Source organism: Dermatophagoides pteronyssinus, unplaced genomic scaffold, assembly GCF_027571235.1.
Source record: "Dermatophagoides pteronyssinus isolate colony J.1.1.1.1 unplaced genomic scaffold, Derpt_VIB-CSIC_2022.12 sq0007, whole genome shotgun sequence".
In the NCBI taxonomy this organism is placed as follows: domain Eukaryota; kingdom Metazoa; phylum Arthropoda; class Arachnida; order Sarcoptiformes; family Pyroglyphidae; genus Dermatophagoides; species Dermatophagoides pteronyssinus.
In genome coordinates, this window is record NW_027461531.1 from 690210 (window position 1) to 710138 (window position 19929).

The 19929-nt window shown below is 29.8% G+C and overlaps 9 protein-coding genes across 10 annotated transcripts; 3 read left to right on the plus strand and 6 right to left on the minus strand.

Annotated features, from left to right (window-relative positions):
- Positions 1–117: 117 nt before the first annotated feature.
- LOC113799655 (mannose-P-dolichol utilization defect 1 protein-like) lies at positions 118–1072 on the plus strand. Its single transcript, XM_027350324.2, has one exon. It carries the CDS (start codon positions 246–248, stop codon positions 984–986), a length of 741 nt encoding a protein of 246 aa, XP_027206125.1. The 5' UTR covers positions 118–245; the 3' UTR covers positions 987–1072.
- On the minus strand, positions 987–1539 carry LOC142645155 (protein transport protein Sec61 subunit gamma). The gene is made up of 3 exons (XM_075820698.1): positions 1405–1539; positions 1220–1322; positions 987–1161 (listed from the first exon to the last, which is right to left on the minus strand). The coding sequence occupies exons 1-3, from the start codon at positions 1496–1498 to the stop codon at positions 1152–1154; spliced, it is 207 nt and encodes a 68-aa protein (XP_075676813.1). The 5' UTR covers positions 1499–1539; the 3' UTR covers positions 987–1151.
- Positions 1540–1907: 368 nt separating this feature from the next.
- Positions 1908–3407, minus strand: LOC113799654 (dnaJ protein homolog 1-like). The gene has a single exon (XM_027350323.2). It carries the CDS (start codon positions 3086–3088, stop codon positions 2060–2062), a length of 1029 nt encoding a protein of 342 aa, XP_027206124.1. The 5' UTR covers positions 3089–3407; the 3' UTR covers positions 1908–2059.
- A 628-nt stretch (positions 3408–4035) lies between these two features.
- On the plus strand, positions 4036–8345 carry LOC113799653 (signal transducer and activator of transcription 5A-like). Its single transcript, XM_027350321.2, has 7 exons — positions 4036–4685; positions 5414–5826; positions 5949–6917; positions 7009–7101; positions 7189–7814; positions 7914–8087; positions 8215–8345. The coding sequence occupies exons 2-7, from the start codon at positions 5470–5472 to the stop codon at positions 8261–8263; spliced, it is 2268 nt and encodes a 755-aa protein (XP_027206122.2). The 5' UTR covers positions 4036–4685; positions 5414–5469; the 3' UTR covers positions 8264–8345.
- Positions 8346–8870: 525 nt separating this feature from the next.
- On the minus strand, positions 8871–13100 carry LOC113799443 (sodium/myo-inositol cotransporter-like). Of its 2 annotated transcripts, XM_027350065.2 has the most exons (11): positions 12740–13100; positions 12372–12443; positions 12093–12156; positions 11863–11903; positions 11736–11795; positions 11571–11675; positions 11399–11504; positions 10741–11344; positions 10601–10681; positions 10161–10542; positions 8871–10106 (listed from the first exon to the last, which is right to left on the minus strand). In XM_027350065.2, the coding sequence occupies exons 1-11, from the start codon at positions 12890–12892 to the stop codon at positions 9636–9638; spliced, it is 2139 nt and encodes a 712-aa protein (XP_027205866.2). In that variant the 5' UTR covers positions 12893–13100; the 3' UTR covers positions 8871–9635. The 2 variants fall into 2 exon arrangements, with proteins under 2 accessions (XP_027205866.2, XP_075676795.1); XM_075820680.1 differs by lacking the exons at positions 12093–12156; positions 12740–13100.
- Positions 13101–13550: 450 nt separating this feature from the next.
- On the plus strand, positions 13551–14412 carry ND-19 (NADH dehydrogenase [ubiquinone] 1 alpha subcomplex subunit 8). The gene is made up of 3 exons (XM_027349979.2): positions 13551–13794; positions 13862–14037; positions 14094–14412. The coding sequence occupies exons 1-3, from the start codon at positions 13666–13668 to the stop codon at positions 14323–14325; spliced, it is 537 nt and encodes a 178-aa protein (XP_027205780.2). The 5' UTR covers positions 13551–13665; the 3' UTR covers positions 14326–14412.
- Positions 14298–16637, minus strand: LOC113799361 (guanine nucleotide-binding protein G(s) subunit alpha-like). Its single transcript, XM_027349978.2, has 4 exons — positions 15512–16637; positions 15224–15447; positions 15012–15164; positions 14298–14953 (listed from the first exon to the last, which is right to left on the minus strand). The coding sequence occupies exons 1-4, from the start codon at positions 16013–16015 to the stop codon at positions 14452–14454; spliced, it is 1383 nt and encodes a 460-aa protein (XP_027205779.2). The 5' UTR covers positions 16016–16637; the 3' UTR covers positions 14298–14451.
- Positions 16638–16910: 273 nt separating this feature from the next.
- Positions 16911–18085, minus strand: zetaCOP (COPI coat complex subunit zeta). The gene is made up of 5 exons (XM_027350286.2): positions 17835–18085; positions 17638–17706; positions 17401–17574; positions 17211–17344; positions 16911–17157 (listed from the first exon to the last, which is right to left on the minus strand). Exons 1-5 carry the CDS (start codon positions 17856–17858, stop codon positions 17016–17018), a joined length of 543 nt encoding a protein of 180 aa, XP_027206087.1. The 5' UTR covers positions 17859–18085; the 3' UTR covers positions 16911–17015.
- A 124-nt stretch (positions 18086–18209) lies between these two features.
- On the minus strand, positions 18210–19639 carry LOC113799609 (putative divalent cation/proton antiporter TMEM165). Its single transcript, XM_027350272.2, has one exon. It carries the CDS (start codon positions 19234–19236, stop codon positions 18436–18438), a length of 801 nt encoding a protein of 266 aa, XP_027206073.2. The 5' UTR covers positions 19237–19639; the 3' UTR covers positions 18210–18435.
- Positions 19640–19929: the final 290 nt, after the last annotated feature.

Sequence of the window (19929 nt, forward strand, 5' to 3'; positions counted from 1 at the left end):
TACATATTGGAAATGATTCGATAAAATCGATGAAAAACAAAATCATTTCAAACTTTTTTATCAATTTTGTATCAGGCAAAATTGACAATCAATAAATAAGAATAGCGACATCTCTTGTCGAGATTCAGAACTGTAATTCATTAAAACCGGTGTCGTCATAAGTTTATTGAAGATAATAAAAACAAATCTAATTTTTTAAGCAAAAATTTTCATCGGGTACAAAAAAAAAGAAATTTCATATTCATATGATCATGGAACAAATCGAAAGTCTTTGTGAGGTACTTTATCCATCAAAATGCTGCCAACGAATTTTACGAGAATTCATCATCGAACCAGAATGCTTTAAATTGATCGTAATTAAATCGCTCGGTTATGGAATTATATTTGGTTCGACTATGGTTAAATTGCCTCAATTGTTAAAATTATTGGCAGCCAAAAGTGGTTTAGGTGTTAGTCTTCCGGCCGTGCTTCTCGAAATTCTTGCCTTAACATTTTCATCATCATATTCGTATGCAAACGGTTTCCCATTCAGTGCTTGGGGTGAAGCGTTATTCATATTATTCATGACATCATTAATTGCCTTTTTGATCATCTATTATGACATTAATAAAGGTAAAGCATTCCTGTTCATGATGATGTTCACAACGGTATTTGCTGTTCTGATGTCAGGCCATGTTCCCATGCAATTATTATGGCTGGGTCAGGCCGCAGCCTTGCCATTAATCATATCAAGTAAATTGGTTCAAGCTTGGTCTAATTTCCGTAATGGACATACGGGTAATCTTTCAGCATTGACCATCATTCTAATATTTATTGGATCAACCACAAGAATAATGACATCAATTCAAGAAACTGGTGATCAATTGATCATTCTTGGTTTCATGCTTTCATCAATTATAAATATGATTCTTGTGTTGCAAATGTTTTACTACTGGGAAAACACTAACAAATTTATCCGAAAAAATTTAGCCAAAAAAGATAAATAATTAAGAAATTAATATGAATTTATTGTTGTAATTATAAGCATTTTATTGAAAAAAAAGATGCAAAGCAATAAAATATTTGTAAACGATTTTCTTTATTCATTTTGTACGTTTTTTTTCTAAACATTACGTTAGAGATGGCAATGTACCGAATTTTTCTTCAATTCCTTAGGATCCCCTGTTTAATGATTTTAATCAATTGATTTGAATAGCAATAGAGAAAGAGAAAAACTTACACAATGATATTATTGATTGGAATGTGAATCAATTTCACAAAGAATCCGATGAAGCCCATTATAGCGAAACCGATAGCGGTAGCTACCGCGATCTTTTGAAATTCTATATTCAATTACGAAAAGTAAATCATGATCAATATTTTTTGATAAACTCAAACAAATCAAAATTCGTTTGCTTTGCTTACCTTTACGATCTGGTTTAGTACATCGTTTGACCAAACGAATTGAATCTTTGGTGAATTTTTTTGCCGGTTCAACAAAACTGATTATCTGATCCATTTTAATAATTTGGTATGGATTGAAATGATTTATCTGTTTTTTATAGACAAACTTCAAAAGTAATTAGAAATTTTTAATGAAAAACCAAACTGTAAACGTCAGCGCTGAATTTAACTCGATACACAGAGAACACGTATACATGCGCCAGCAAAATTTCTGCGTGGAAATTTTTTTTTCCAAGTCAAAAGAAATTTCCGGAACATTCCCGAAATTTCGAATCTTAATTTCACTTAAAACTTGAAATGCTAATGTATTTTTATCAAATCTTTCGATTTATTAAAAACGATTTTTTCTTAGGTCGAATAATTTCCGGTTATTAGTTTAATCAATTTGCAAAAAAAATTCTTAAAAATACATTATTTTAAATGAAAATGTTCAAAGAGACGCCAATTCTTTGAAAAATGGACAATGAAAAAGAACAATTTGTTTATTTACAGAAAATAATTATAAAAAAGAATATAATTGGATCAAGGATAAAGCGGACAAAGTCTTACAAATACAGTGAATTCAATTTATTCTGTACAGAGGCCTAATTTTTTAATTTTGACTAAAATTGCCCATTTATGGCAATAATTCAGCAATTGCTCGTTTTTGATCGCTAGTCAGTGATGTTGGAAATTGGATATCAAATTTAACAATTAAATCACCACGTTTCGTTGGCTCTTTTGGATATGGAAGGCCGCGTCCGGAAATTCGCCGTATAGTTTGCGGTGTGATTATATCATTCATACGTAATGGAAACTCTTCGGATTCCAGCGTCGGCACCATTATACGGCAACCAGTGAGAGCATCTTTAAGTGATACTTTGGCCGTATAAACTATATCGGCACCTTCACGTTTAAAGACTTTGTGCGGCTTATCCTGTATGATGAAAACAATATCTGATGGAATTGTACCAGGATTTTGATCGCCTTCACGAGGAAACGTAATTTTTGTTCCAGCTTTCCATCCCGGCTTAACATTGATGGTCAAAACTTTATCTTGTTTATGATAGGTACCGCTACCGCCAGGAACTTTCCGGATGATTTTCATCTTCTTCAAACATCCTTTCAATACTTCTTCCAAAGAAACATTCAGATTATGCTCAATTGGTGGATCCTGCTTGTAAGGTTTTTTTGATACACGATCTGCATTGCCGCCAAAACTGCTGAAACCAAAATTATCTGTATCCATACCATGATGTTGATCGATATTAATACCACCTCCACTACCACCACCGCCCAAATTACCGAAAAACATCTCAAACGGATTATCCGTGCCAAAAAACTGAGCGAATGTTTGCCTTGGATCACCATGATAAGAGAATTTGTACGTTCCACCTCCAGGACCAGCAAAGCCACCCATGCCCGAGCTACCAGGCGGAACATTACCGGAAAGACCTTCTTCACCAAATTGATCATAGATATCGCGTTTCTTTTTATCGGATAAAACTTCATAAGCTTCGGCGATCAATTTGAATTTTTCTTCAGCTTCAGGCGATTTATTCTTGTCCGGATGATATTTTAAAGCCATATTACGATAGGCTTTTTTAATCTCATCTTCAGTCGCTTTTTTAGAAATACCCAAAATTTCGTAATAATCTTTTCCCATGATTGAGATTTATAACGGATGAACAGTAGATAAAATGTTGATGATGTTTTCCAAATGAGTGATGAAAAGTGTAGAACTTTTGATTTTTATAAAATCAAAAAAAAAGTTTATGAAAACTGATGGAATAAATTCAATAGATAAATTATACGGAATTTTTTTTGTGAATAGAATGAGAATTGCAATTCAGAAACAAAACACCAAATATTTTCGTAAAAAAGATTCGTTAAGTGTATATTTTAGACTTAAATTAAAACACTGTTTTAATAAAATGACACGAATTACGATCAAGTTTTGATAATTTATATATGGCGCACAATCCTCACCAAACTGAAATAGAGTTTTATCGAAAAAAAGCGAGCGTCTGAGTTTGAGCGAATTTGAACGAACATTCTCGATTTTTGTCGAAATTTCTTGAAACATATATACAGTACCTTTTTACTATGCAAAGCTATTGGTTTGTCATAGAAAAAAAGTACCAAAAACAATCAATAGTCGACCATTTCTACCTATTATTGCCTACAAAGTCGAATTGGTCACATGAGGTGGAGATTTAGTGTTAAAAAAGAAGTTGAATTCAAAATTCAATGAAATTAATATTCTCACAAAAGATGGTGCTGATAGAATGATCGAATGCTCATGTTTTTTTATCGATTTTGATGATAATGTTCAACACATTGAATGCATGCGCATAATTTCTACTTCTACATTGGAAAAAATATATAGGATTCATTGGATACATTCATTGGAATTACATTGACTGAAATTGAACTTATGGTTTTCATTGTGCCGATAGGAAATTTTTTTTTTTTTTGATGACATTCTCCATTTCCAAAAAGAAAATGATAATGATGCGCGTACGCAAACACTTATACAACCGCGGGTAAGCAAATAAAACAAATATAGAAATAGCAGAAAAAAATACATTTCTGATGATGAGATCGTATATCTTAATGTGTGTGATACATATATAAATCATATAGATCGTAGTAGCATTCTACAATTTGACCAAAAGAATATTATGTTTACCCTACATTTGTGTGTTTGTTTGTTTGTTTGTATATATCTAACCGAAAACAAGAAATGAAAACCAACAAAACGAACCAGAAAATTGAATGAAATATTTCTTAGTGAAAGTTATACCTATTAATATCTATATAATATAACGGGATTGTATGTGTATGTTAGATGTAACCAATCTTGTTTGTTCGATAATATAGCTATCAACAATGTCGATCATCATCATCAATTGGCATTGATTCTGGTCTGGTTGATGTCTGTTCTTGTCAAAAAAGAAAAACAAACTGGTGGTCAATGAAAAAACAAACTGAAAAATTCTGCTGCCGTCAATTTATCCGAATTTTCGACTTCCACATTCACTTTTTTTCTCAGTCGCAAAAAATACGTTTAGTTTTTTTTTGACATACCATTCTTGAGGAATTTTCATCAACAGTATAGATTCATTTGCAGAATCAATCAGTGTTTTTTTCTTTTCTTTACAATAATTTTTGTGTTCATCAAATATTTTATTGAACTGTCAATTATCATACATAATGACATAGAACAGCGTTCAACAATAATTTTTCATCTAATACTTTAGGTATTTATTGTTTTTTTTTTTGTTTATTAATTTATAAATTTTACTCAAATATTAAATTTAAAATGATGCAATAAATATCTAAGTGGTAATTTTCTATTTATTTCTAATGTGACATTCTAAGCTTATTTTTTTTGGGCAAATAAATAGTTTTTATAATTGGTTGAATTAATTCTATCGTTGATCATCTAGAATTAATTAATTTAGCGATTTCTTTTTCCTCAATTTACAAAGAATGTTTTTAATGTTAATTGAGAATTCATTCTTCATTATCATTATTTCAAACTATATTCAATCATTTGTTTTTGTAATAAAAACTAATTTATTGATAGTGTGTACCATCATCATGCATACTGAAACGTATAAAATAGTTGATTAGAAATTAAATTAATTAGCTTCATTGAAAATAACGGAATAATTTTCATACTAATTTGAATACCTGTACATTTTAAGATACCTGTTCGTGTGTATGTATGTTTAACGGTCAATCATTGAAAGAAAAATATACAAGCGATTGTATAATCAAATCCAAACTTTACTTTTCATCATAACGTATGATGGTCATAAATGTTAAACTTTATTTTTCCTCATAATAATAATTAACTTTAAGCCATAAGAAAAAAAAATAAGGAGAAAGATTGCTACCGATGTTTTGTGCTATATCGAAATAAAATTTCAAGAATAATTTGTTTGTCTATAATTTTCTTCATTTTTTCTCCTCTCTACCCCAGAATTATATTTTCATTTTGTTCATCATATTGATCGATCCGAAAATTTTTTGTACAAAATGTCCGTCTGGAGTCGAATCCTATCGTTACCTGAAGATCAACAGCGGCAATTATTCTCCATATATAATCAAAATCTACCTATAGAGATTCGAATGCAATTGGCTGATTGGATTGAACAACAGAATTGGCAATATTTCGTTGAAAATGATACAATGATGAAATGTGAACTAATACAACGGTTCAGTATAGAGATTAAAAATCTTATTGAAATGTCCAATGATGTAGCCTATCGTTACAAGCTAGTAAATTATTGGAATATGATTACCAATTCGAATGCCGATATTCATGCAATCATCAAGAACATACATGATTGTCTTTCATATGAAAAAGAATTTATTCGATGTAATAATCAAGAGGTAAGTTTTACATACACTGAATTTCTTCCTCATTGTTTGAATCCGATGTTCATAAAACTTGCTTATTGTTGAATCTGTTTTCTCTCCTATCTCTTTTATATTGAAATAATTGAAACAAATAGTCGGTTCCATTTCCCCAAGTGAATTTATTCGATAATTTTCAAAAGCTTAACCAAATGAATGTTGTCATTAAAGATAATATTGGAGAAACCGAAACATTATTCAAAAATATTAAATCACTCAAGGAAACATTCAATATTAAACAATTAGAGATAAGCAATTTCGATAACCAAAAATTCAACAACAATAATAATCCAAATGATAATGCCATAAAGATGCGTTTCATGGAAAATGTTAATTCTTTACATTTACAATATCAAACACATATGAATGATTTGATTAATAAATATCGAGATATCATTGTTAAATTGCAAGAAATGTCTTTGCTTTTGTTCAATGAATTGGATATATGGAAGCAACAACAGAAAAGTAAAATGGACTCATCTGAAACATATTTACAGCTTAAAAATCTATCTGAAAAGATGGCATCAAATCTGGGCAATCTTTTACAGCAATTAAAATTTATCGATGCTCTTGTATCAAATGATTCGACACAAGAAGATGCCATGATCATTGCGCAATTCATCGAAATAAAAAAACATACAACATTATTGTTTAAAAATTTGATAAGTGAAACATTTATTGTCAAAAATCAACCGAAACAGGTGATAAAAAAGGAAACTAAATTTAATGCTACGGTAACTATGTTGGCCGGTAGCGAATTAAACGTTCATATGAACAGTTTGGTTGTACGTGTGCAGATTATCAATGAAGAACAGGCAAAAATTTGGAACTCTGATCATGAAAAATTTCATCTTAGTTCTTGTTGTGGTGAAATAGTCAACAATACCACTGTGATGGAGTATAATTCGGCTACAAATACGTTGAGTGCCAATTTTATAAATTTGCGATTAAAATCCATCAAACGAGCTGAAAAAAAGGCTTCAATCGACAAAGTTGTGGACGAAAAATTTGCTCTATTATTTTTGACTGAAATATTTCTCGAGAGCGATATAAAATTTGTTATTTCGGTAATTTCTTAATTTTTTAAACTTCTCCAATTCTAATCTAAATAATTATAATAAACTAAACTGGTTCATTATTTGTTTAATGATATTTCAGACAATTTCAGTACCAGTCGTAGTCATTGTGCATGGTAATCAGAAGATACATGCTTTGTCAACAATCATTTGGGATAATGCATTTTCGGAAGTGGTACGTATAATAATCTTTGATTAAAAAATGTTGTCGCTGTTTTCATTATGTAAAGCATGAAATTTTTTGATTCAATTTTTCATATAGAAACGTATACCATTCAATGTGCCGACTGAAGTCAAACTTGGAGAATTGGCTCAGGTTTTAAGTCGTCAGTTCTATGATCACACACGAAGACATTTAAGCGAAGATAATATGCATTTTCTTGCTGAAAAAATTTCTGGTCATGAAGTTGATAAGCAAAATTTTTTTAACATCATGGTGCCATGGACAAAATTTTCTAAAGATTTGTTACCAGAACAGAATTTTACGTTTTGGGATTGGTTTTACAACATATTGCAATTGACACGTGAGCATTTGGCTGAACTTTGGGCTGACGGATTGATCATTGGCTTTCTGACTAGACAACGTGCAGAAATGTTATTGATGACCAAAGCACCAGGTACATTTTTACTCCGATTCTCCGATACACAATTGGGCGGCATCAGTGTAGCTTATCGAAATATTCATAATAAAGTTGAATGTCTTGTACCATTCGTCAGTAATGATCTTAAAATTCGAAAATTGGCAGATCGTTTAAATGATTTTAATCAATTTGTCTATCTATTTCCGGAAATACCGAAAGATACCGCTTTTTCGAAATACTATACAAAAATTGAGAATCAAGCATCAAATGGCTATGTATTCACACAATTGAAGAATTGCATTCCTAGGTAATAAATTGATGATTTTTGACTTGTTGATCAAATAGTTAATGATAGTTTTTTATAAATTTTTAATTATTTTTTCTTCATCATTCTTCATAAATTTAGCGAAACCGATAAAGAATCGGGCAATTATGAAAGCATGAATGATCCACATTCTGTTAATAATATTATCAATGATACAGCATTGGGTACAAGTTTTAATGAAATTGGATCAATGACCAACATGTCGTTCGATACAAACATGTCAACCTCATATGAATGGAATCGTAATCCAAATGAGTAAGTTTATGGACATTAAGCTTCTCTTTCTTTTTCTTTTTTGTTCTTGTTTTTCCGCTTATCAACATTAAAAAAAAACCAAATGTAAACCAAAACAAATTTAAAAAATTCTTCAATCCTATAATAGATCCATGACAAATGACGAGTTTAATTATATTCCTATTGATACGATATAAATGTTGAATCCTGTTCAAACCGTTATTAAAAAATGATACCCACATCGACCGGATCAAAAAAAAAAAAAAAAATAATACAAAACACAAATTGGTCAAGTTCAAAGCTAATGAATCATCCATTTATTCATTAAGAAATTCCCATCCTGTATCCTTTTGAGTATTTCAATCACAATCTCAAGCAGGTTATATATTATTATTCGTTTCGAAAAAAATATCTTCAAAACACCTCCTATGCTTAAGGCGAAAGTTTTTTCTTTCTCTTCAAAATCATCCAAATCACAATCACATTTGAATCAAATCAAATCAAACCTATTTTGCTCCTCGATATATATTTATGGAAAGAATTTTTTTTAATTTTCTTCTTTTTTTTGAATTTAACTTTTATCATTTTAAAAATTAACTTTCATCATTATCGATACATTTATAATGTTTTTATGTTATATATTTACAAATGCAAAAAAAAATATATATGTTACACTACAACAAATAATAATAAAATCCCATAAACAATTTTCTTGATACATTTTATTTTATTTTTCTTATCTGTTATATGAACAAAAAATATTTTTAATGATTGAAAGAAATCAATCTCATTTCATTTACCTGGCTCTTTGTTTTTATTTTTTTATTTTTTATTTTCTTGCCTTCAAAAAAAAAAAATTCCTAAATCCTTGAAACAATCAACAAAAACTTTTTCTTATCCCAAGCAATCGATTCCTTTCACACATAACCTATCAACATCAAAAAAATTAAAACACAAAAAATATAATCAAATGTCACATGAAATGAGAAAATAAAATTTTATTGTTGCTTTAAAACAAAAATTATATATTGTTGAAAAAAATGAATTTAAAATAAAATTTATGATCATTAAACAGCGACAAATTTGTCAATTTTTTTTTTTTAAACCAACAAAATCCAATAAATTTTTTCGAAATGGAATTCTTTTGAAATAATTATGCATGATTCAAGTGAAAAAAAATATATTTTTGTTCATTATTTTGTTTTTTCTATAATATTGAAGAATAATTTTTTTTCAAATTATTAACATCAAATTTGAAATCGGAGATTAAAGATTTCATTAGAAATGTATTTTCATTTTTTTTATATTAATTTAAAATTATTGCATCACATTTGATTTCCTTAATCGTTATATACTTACTATTTTGATGGATTTTAATTTGGTTTTTGTGTTACGGTTGAAAAAAAAACATTTTTTTTTTGACTTGTTCACATGGGTTATTATTACTATTTATCACTAAATCAAAGTGGTTATATTAGTTTTTATTTGATTTTGTTGTTTGAAATCTAACAAGTGTGTAATGTGTTTTTGTTTGGAAATTTTCGAATGGACTTTGATGATTATTCCTGATTATTCATTTATTGATATCTTCCAATCAGTAAATATAAATTGCCACCAATTTGGAATGGAAAAGAAAATAAAGATGAATAATGCTAAGCAAACGATTATGATCAATGCAGATGTTAGGATTTTTTTTGCTTGAACATCCTGTTCAATCGATACTAGCTTATGTTTTTCATTGTTAGATTTTTTCTTCCTGTTATTTTGTTTCTGAGATTCGGGTTCAATTCCACAAAACCAGATAATAAATCGCCGTAAAATACAAAGAGGATTATTATTGGATGATTTTATTGGTTGTTGTTTGGTCTGTAATTCTTGTGAATAACTGTCAATAGCGATAATATGATTTGAGTGATTATGATTCTGTTTCTTATTATTTCTATTGTTATCTGTTTCCAACATTTCCCATTGCATTTCTTCTTCTCGTTCATCGGTTCGTTCTCTTTTATCAAATCGTGACCAATATGTTGTTCTAATAAGCTATTAAAGAGAAAACTAGAGGATTACGGATAAAATTTGATTTTGTAAACTTACCAAATAGTCTTCAGGTGGATCAGTACATAAACTTATGATGACGCAGAATGCAACCGTAATCCAGAAGACAAATATAGCATAATACATATAGTGAACCTTGGCTATCCACGGTCTCAGATCGAACTGGCCACAAGTTGGTTCCATGTAATGTAGATTTAATCCCATACGTAAAAGGCCTATAATGAGGCCCGTCATCAAAGCCCAAAATGCGCCTGATTCATTGACTCGTTTAAATAGGACTGCCATGATATAAACTGCAGCTATTGGTGGTGCTAGATTTGCTGCCACATCCTGAATGTAAAGATATAGTTGTCCATTTTGCATTGATTGTATGATTGGAATCCAGGCAATGCTCACGACAATCATAAAAATAACGAATGTTCTTAAGATGAATGATTTCAAAAAAGTTATCAAAGAAATTGATCTCAATAATCTATTACCTTCCAACAATCATCAATTCCATGACGGAAGCATTCTTACGAAATAATGGCCATATATCGCAAGTGAACAAAGTGCTTGAACTGAGCAAAAATATGATTTGAATCAAACAATTCATTCGACCAATAATTACATTACAAACCTATTAAAAACTGAACTAAGATCGCTCATTAATGCTGCTAACATGACAGACATCATCAATCCTTTAAGTGGTGATGGCATCACACCTAAAACTAATCGTGGATATGCAACATTTGTACAACTATGACGATTTTGACAATGCTTGAAACATTCAACCGGATCAACACAAGCTACTTGATCTGTGTAGAGAATTCGGCTAATCATGCCAGGTAAGATTATCAGAAAGAAAGGTAATAATTTGAGATAACCGGCAAACAGTGCACCACCTTGTGAATGTGATAAGGATTTGGCTGCCAATAATCGTTGGACCATCATTTGATCCGTGCACCAATACCAGATGGAAGCTGTTGTTTGACCAAAAATAAAACCTAACCATGGCATATCTGGATCATTCAATGGTCGTAACAACAAAAATGATCGAGGATTCGGACTTGCACATTCGGACATATTGTTAGGTATGATGCTCGGTCGAGAATTCATATATTCATGATACAAGTTTTTAAAACCGCCAATTTTTTGCAATGCTAAATAGGTTAATGTACCGGAACCAAAAATCATGATAATACTTTGAGCTGTTTCTGTCCACATTACAGCACCAAGGCCACCTTTATTTCAGAGTGAAAAAATTAATGATCGATAAAATTATTTCATAATCATACCGGTTATCGTACAGATCGATGTGATTGATAACAACAACAATATACTCCAATAAATATCCCAACCGATTGTTTGTTGTATGAATATGGCGCCGGAAAACAAATTCACCTATTTTTAATTCGAATGTAAATTTTTTAAGCTGTATTAATAACCAAGCATCTGTTAAACACTAACCGAAATTTTTGTGAAAATATACAAAAGCATCGATAAAACAGCCAAATAGATTTGTATACGATGACTACCGAAACGTTTTGATATATAACCAGGTAATGTACAGACCTATATGAAAAATAATGTGATTTCAACATCATCGAGACTCAAGATATAAAAAGAACTCACTTTGCTAGCAATGAATACCGGTATGAATATCCAACCGCATAGTTGTAGAATAAGTAATGCCTTTCAATTCAATGATAGAATACAATGATAAATATTATAGATTTTAATACATACAAAAATTATTTACGTTTATTTCGAATGCAACTACACTGATTCCGGCTGCAGCACCTATTATTTAATAATAAGAAATAGAGAAATATTTGAAGAATTTTTATCATATCTGGTAGATGATGATAATAATAGTAAACATTCATTGATCAATTTGAATAGAAATGAATCAATGAATTGAAATTCCAATGGATTTTTGCAAATAAAATTTATCACCATGATGGTTTTGTTGAAAAACTTCCAATTTACCTGAGCCAGCCAATCCAATAAAATGTTCTGAACCAATGTTTGATGCAAATACCGATGCTCCAATCTATGAATATAATGAGCAGATTTTGTTTTAGCAATTCTTGTGCACATAAACAAATAGGTAAAAAAAACATTCTCTAATCCATTTAAATTTTCATTTTGCGGGAATTATAATTTCATGATGATCAAGATTTATACAATTAAAAATTGATGAAGAGGAAATACAAACAATCCGCAGATACTTTTGTTTGTTTTGTTAATAATAAAAATACAACTTACCAATGGCCATTGCATATATCGTCCAGCGAGAAAATATCCGCTAATTGTACCACGATTCGTCCTATTCATTGCCTAAACAAACAAAAAACAATTAGAAAAACATTAATCATTCTGGATTTGACTTATGCAAATTATCATATATATTTGATAATGACAAAAATTCTAAAAATAATATTCATGATGATCAATTGATAAATATATGACAAAATGAATGAATCAATATTAGCTTTTCAACTTGATAAATTATCAGAATTTTTAAATTATTTTTGTTTCAACAGAAACAATTCCCTCATAGCGATTGTATATAAAACTTTTTAAAAAATATTTCAATGGAATTTGGAAAAAAAATTAATTTTTTTTAAACTTACAAATAAGCCGGTAATTATTATCATGAAAAAATAGAGAACGACAACAGTATAATCAAACGAATTTAGTTTGGAAATATCTTCCTGAGATTGTTGTTGATATTGATCGTCAATATTTGTGATGACGATATTCGAACTTCTTTCGGTTGTCTCCATGATCAATACTGGTTTCAATACTAACTCGTTGAACGAAATAAAAGAATATTAAATGCTAAAGCCGTAGGCAACTTAAAACAACTGCCATGGATCTATAATGGATTTGAATTTGAGAATTAGAAATTCCAAAAATACCAGGAAAAAAACTGACAAAAATTTCTGTCAATTCATCGAGACTTATAAATGAATACCAAGGAAAATTAACAACGAAAAAAATCCAATAATTGTATTACATTTATACAAAATAAAAATGGACCAAAATAGACGACAACTTTACGCATATCCAAAACGCTACATAGAAGATTCTTGGATACACGGTAATCATTAAACAGACAAACATTAACCAGAACAGATTTCAATTGTAGAAGAGGCATATATTTTCAAAAAGTCGGGAACACCGACGTCAAATTTTATTGAATCGATTTCTAGCAGAAAAGCAAAAAATGATTACCGTTTGTTTACATTTACATTTTTTATTTATTTAATTAAATTTGTTTGTGATATGATTTATCATTTATAATTCGTATTTTTTTCTATGGTATATTAATAATAAACTTTTTTTAGATTCAAATTTTAATTTTAATTAATTGGAGGGAAAAATTCAAAATTTAAAATTTAAAAAAATGTAACGTAATATATGGATGATTATGATATATTATTGATTCGGAGAGGTCGCTTGTTTATCATCACAAAATTTGAGGATTTTTAGAATTTTATTTAAATTTATATCATAATTTGTTTGATATAAATTACAATCAAAAACAAAAAAAAACATGCCCATCACCGAAGATATATCGTTGCCCAGTTTTCAAGAATTAGATGTACAAGATGTTAATGTTTCGCAACCGGTTCTTGTTGCATCTGGGCCATATTTTGGAAAATACTGTGATCAACAATCTAAAGTAAATAAATTTTGTTTTCATATTTAATCCAATTTGTTTATAAATGTTTTCATATGTTATTTCTAAGGAATATATGCTCTGTCGTTTGGAAGAACGTGATCCAAGAAAATGTCTGAACGAAGGTAAAGCGGTGACCATGTGTGGACATGAATTTTTTCGTAAAGTTGGACAAACATGCCGTGAAGAAGTTGAACGAATGGCCAAATGCATGGAATTCACCCATGTCGATTGTCGATTGATTTAGTATGCATGATTTATGAATTTGATAGATCAATTTTTTAAAATTTATTGCTTTTCAGTTGCAAAAAAGAGCAAAAACAAGTAGCAAAATGTATGGAGCAAAAAATGGGCATCAAACGACCACCGTTTGGATATTTTTCACAACTTCGTGTCCATGAAACTTCACGACCTAAACCGAAGTCATTTGCTACCGAATTCAAAGATCAAAACGTTGGCGTACCTATCGATTTTGAAGAAAAGATTAAGAAATTAAACGATGGATCTTCTTTTTATAGCGAAAATTTGGGTTGAAAAATTGAATTTAATAAGCGTGAATAGTCGTTATTAGTCAGCATTAATATGTAATAAATGAAACAGATTTATAATTTTATACAAGAATGATGATTTTATTTGATCTGATATTGCAATTTACTGAGTCTAGATTATGTAATCAAAATTGTCGGCCATAAACATACAATGCACATCATTGAATACTTTTTTGATATTATTTGTATCAGTTGCCGTTGTGAAATGAGAGAAAAATCGATGTTTACCATCTTTGGTAACTTCGAGGAATTTATCTAGGATAAATTGCCTTGCCTTCAAATATTCATATTCTTTTTCATTAATTTTATTCTTTGTCGGTTTATAATCTTTATATTCAGGAAAATAATTCTCTATTCTGTGACCGCGTTGAATTTTTTCCTTGAGAATATCCTGTTTATTCATGAACAAAATGATTCCGGATTTTTCTAAATAAGAATTATTCCAAACAACTTTGAATAAGTCTAGGCTTTCTTCCAGTCTGTTTGTTTTGCCATCTTCACGAACTTTTGTGTCAAATCCAGATGAATCGACAACAAATAAAATGGCTTTTATACCTACGAACACTTGAATCCATTTTTTGCGTTCGCCTCGTTGTCCACCCACATCATACATGCTAAAATTAAATGAATTTCGATATTAAATCCTATTATGATCATAATTCTATGTCTTACCAAAATGGTTGCATTTTACCACCGTTTTGTTTGGGAACTTTAACTTTGAAGTCAATTTTCTGTAGTTCACTTGTTCTTTTACGACTATGTAAAATATCTTGGTCACTTGGTTCATAATTTGGATCTCGAATTTTGTCGATCATATCTAAAAAACTTTGTTGAATAAAATGATAGTTATGCAGGGTTGAAAATAGATAAAAAGTATTAATTACTATTTGGCGGAATCAATGAGAGAAAATTCATTTGATCGTAGATAACAGGCTTGAATTCCTGAATCAGACCATAGCCGTTTAGTGTGTTCGAAAAATTCATCAGGATAATCATAAGTTTTTATTTGAGTTGCGTCTAATTTTTTTATGAAATCGAGACTAGCTTGATTCACCGGATTTGCAAGTTCAATTGGTGGAACAAGATATTCCATGTTACTGGTTAGTTCCTGTTTAGTAAAAACGAAACATTGAGAGTTTTTCGAAACAAATTCGACAAAATTCATATTTTACTTTGATCGATTCAAAGACATTCTCTTTGATTTCTTGCAATTTTTCTAATCGTTCTTCAGTTGAAAATCCTTTGATGTGTAGAATTTTCATTTGTTTAATAATGGTTGTTTTTCCACTTTCACCAGCGCCCAACAATAACATTTTTATAACCTTTGACTCATGTCGATTCCATTCTTTTAATTCTTTATCAATTTTTCTGCTCTGTTCTATTTGTGGATTAGATTCGGAACAGGATAGACAACCCATCATTTTTATTGATTGATTGAACTTGATGAGTTGATTGATCAAAGATTCGGACGCTGTAATGAATAATGATCTTTTTCCAGTTGTTTCAGATGAAAATGATAGTGAATCGGATGATTGTTGTTTATAATGATCACCGCTATTACAGATTTTTTCTGCTACCTGCGTTGATGGTTGCTGTTCTCCGTTGCCATCGTCATTCAATCTTTGCTTACCGTTCTTATTAATATTATTATTATCCAATGTTTGATGATTTAGCATTACGATCAATTATGATGATGATCTCCACTGATTGTGAACAGTAGCAAACAATTCAAATAAAACACACACACACGCACACACAATTCTTTGGCCCTCCAAAGTAATCTCGATAAGTGAGTCACATTTAACTGAAACATTTACCAAAAGTATACATCTAATGATATTGTTAGTATCGTTATTGTGCAACAACTGATAAACATTTATACGCTAAAAATATAATACACTTGAAAACATTTGTTTGTTATCACCAATCGAACCAAACATTTAAAAAAAATGTAGTTGATAATAGATATAAGACAAATAATGATGATAATCAATCAGACAATGAAAAGGATGAATTGATCAACACTTTATCTTATTATTATATCATCTATTATTAAGATTGATAGGTACCGTGTTCACTTTTGTTTTTAAGCATAGATGCACAGATCCGGATAGCCAGTGGATCACTTTGATTTGACAGCTTAAATGTTTTTTTTTTTTTGTTTCGATTGGCCAGATTTGATTCAAAAAAATAATAATAATAGTTTTCACAAATTGAAATTTGTAGTGAGAGAAAGAGCGAAAAAAAAGAGCTACGACTTGATCAGAAAAATTGTCACCATATCAAAATTAGATTTATCCAGCTTTATACACAGGTGTCTTATCTACAGAAGATTGTAGAATTTGTACTAAGGACTGGTAAGCAATAATTAATATTGCCTCGACGACATTTTTTGCTACATTTCAAATTTATCCATTTTCTACTATTATAAATGATGTTGCATCCCTGACATAGTAAATTGATAATGACAACGACAATCGCCAACATATGTTATGTCAACAGCAATAAAATCAAAGTTTCGATTCAATGATATTATACAGTTTTTTTTCATGAAATTCGTGTTCATAAAGATGGAAGAAATAAAAAAAATTTAATTGAAAATATAGGAAAAGAAATAATCATTGTTAAATGGAATAATAATTTCAGAAAATTAAATCATTGTTTTTATTTTGCAAATTATCGTAGTAATGACCATTTTATCTGTTCACGCGCTGATTGAAACACTTGAGCAACAGTTTGTTCATTGAACGGTAAATCATCAATTCTATTGGATGTAACTTTTTGAACAACGGACACTGGATCAGATTCCAGATAGATTCTAAAAATACGAAAAAAAAATGAATAAACTGAAAAAATTAAATTACTTCATACCCTCCATCACAAATTTCATCCAATGCTAAAATGACCATGTCAAAATTTTCAAGCAACGTTTTCTTTTCGACATTTTTCTTCAATATATGCGATAATGATTCGAATAAACAATTCATGATATTATTCAAAATCAACTAGAATAAATAGAAAAATGAAATAATTGTTGTGAATCAAACTTATCATTTCATACCCCATTCTCATTAGAATTGCCCATGATGTAGAAAAAGAGATCGACCGAATTGCGATATATACAAGTAAAACCATCCAACATGATCACTTCTCCATTGGCTCGATGTGTTTTATTGAATAAATTTCTCTCAAACGCTTTTTGATCTTTGACCGAGCTAAATGTTTCGCCATAATACTGAAAAAGAAAATTTTTTCAATAAACAGAAACAATAGTCAAAAATGAAAATAAAAATCGTACTTTGGCAAAAATTCGATTGCCATCATTGTCAAGTATAGCGATTCCTTTAACCGAATATAAATTTGGTTCCTGCATTTGTGCCGATAATTAAGATTAAGATTAATTAAGATAATTCATATGTGTAGTGAATAAAAAGACGATGAAATCCGAATAACAATTATTATCTTATCATTAACATGATTAACTTCAAAACTTACCAACAATGATGACTCGACAGTCATGATCAATCGAATTAAGTTGTCAACGAACAAATAACGGTATTGTTTTCAAATCAAATATGAATCTAATCCTTCACTGTATTGCAGCGTTTCGATGTTCAATTTTTGTTTACTAAGAATGGTGAACTTTTTATAATTTAAATCAATATGAAGTTTGAATATTTTCAGAAATTTATCACGATTTGATGTCGTGTCGATTGTCCAATCATCAATGATCATCAATGTTGTGATTATTTCAACATATAAACTTGGCATTTTCATCCTACTCTCGCCATCTAGTAACAGAAACAACCTTTACTTTTTTGAATATTTTTCAACGAAAAATTTCTCAAAATGGAAAAATTGGTGATCGAGTCAATGAAAATATTCGTGTTATTTATTTATTTATATAAAAAAATAAACATTTCAGATGAAGTATATATAGTTAACAAGAAAGTCTGAATAAATGTCTTTATGAATTCTTTGTTGGGTGAAATGAGATCATCGAACAACGTTGAATCAGTAATCCATTAATAGGTGATTGGCCGCTGATGATGATAATAATAATTAAAAAAATGACAACTTTAACAAATATTTAAAATCAATTAATAAATATGCCTAATATTGCGAATAAAAGGAAAATGAATGCACCCAGTATAGTGACAGTTTTGACTGAAATCATTTGAGATATGATACGACCGCCAAGTACGGCAATGCCAGTACAAATAAAATGACCGGATAAGGCGCCACAGAATACACCATAAATATCATCACTTGCTGCCAATATAATGGTAGATATTTGAGATCTATCACCCCATTCGGCTAAAAAGGTCATAGTGAATGTTTCGATAAAAACTAATGATACGTATTGCATTAATTTTCGTCTTATTTTTGTTGCCACCGATTGTTTACGAGGTGCTATGATAATACCAGTTTCAGGATCTTGATGCGATATACTTTCATAATCAGTAGATGAATCTAGTTCTTTTTTATTTATTGTTTTTTGAACTTCCTCCATTTCTTCCTTGGTATCTTCATCACTCATTTTACAACCTTCATAAAACATTTTAATGGCAAATATTAGAAAAAGACCACTGGATACATATTTAATTACGACCGGTGGTATAACAGTTGTTGCCATACCCATCAACACAGCCAATGTGTTCATGATCAATATGGCGAACATGGCAGCAGCAAAGACTTTTAATCTTGAATGACGCATAGCCATTATAGCCGCAATAAAAAAAGTTTTATCACCCAATTCTGAAACAATAATGACAGAAAATGATGCAATATAACCATGGATGAATTTTACTTCGTTCAGCCGTGACCAAAATGATACATCGCCACTTGTTGAATTAGTAGTGCTGGACAACACATCGGATATCAATGTTGCGACCATGATTGTTGATAGAAGAAAAACAAATACCAATTTCAATTAATATGTTTGGCCACTAAAAAGAAAATTCGATTTTGAAAAATTCACTCTCTTCGTTTTATTGCGTTTTGAATCATGTAAGTAAATAATTATAATGATGATAATCAAAAATGAAAAAAAAATTGTTGGATGAATGTCTGGTTGTAATTGGGATGTCAATATCTAATCAGAAATCCCACTATAACAAAAAATTCATCACACAATCATGCTATTGTTGAATGAGCCAGTAAAAATAATTTACTGATTATAACATTCATCACCATTATTATCAATATTTTAAGTTGTTGTTGTTGTTGTTGGAAACAAATAATTTACAATATATACCATTTTTTTAGAATTATCGAATGTTTTACATTTATGACTCGTCGTCAATCTCATCAGTGTCGGCATTTATATTGATAAACTACCAATGTATGAATTCATTTCGGAATTTTTTGTTTCAATTTTTTTATTTGATTTCTGATTGTATGCAAAATGTTTACAAGCATGATAATTTCCAAAAATATTTTGTATCTTGTTTGATAATTATCCATCCATCAATCAATCAATCAATCAATCAATCAATCAATCAATCATAAATTGGTCCCATAAAGTCAAACAAATGCCATTCATAGATTATCAATCAATTTATTGAACAAAGTTTACAAATGAAATTAT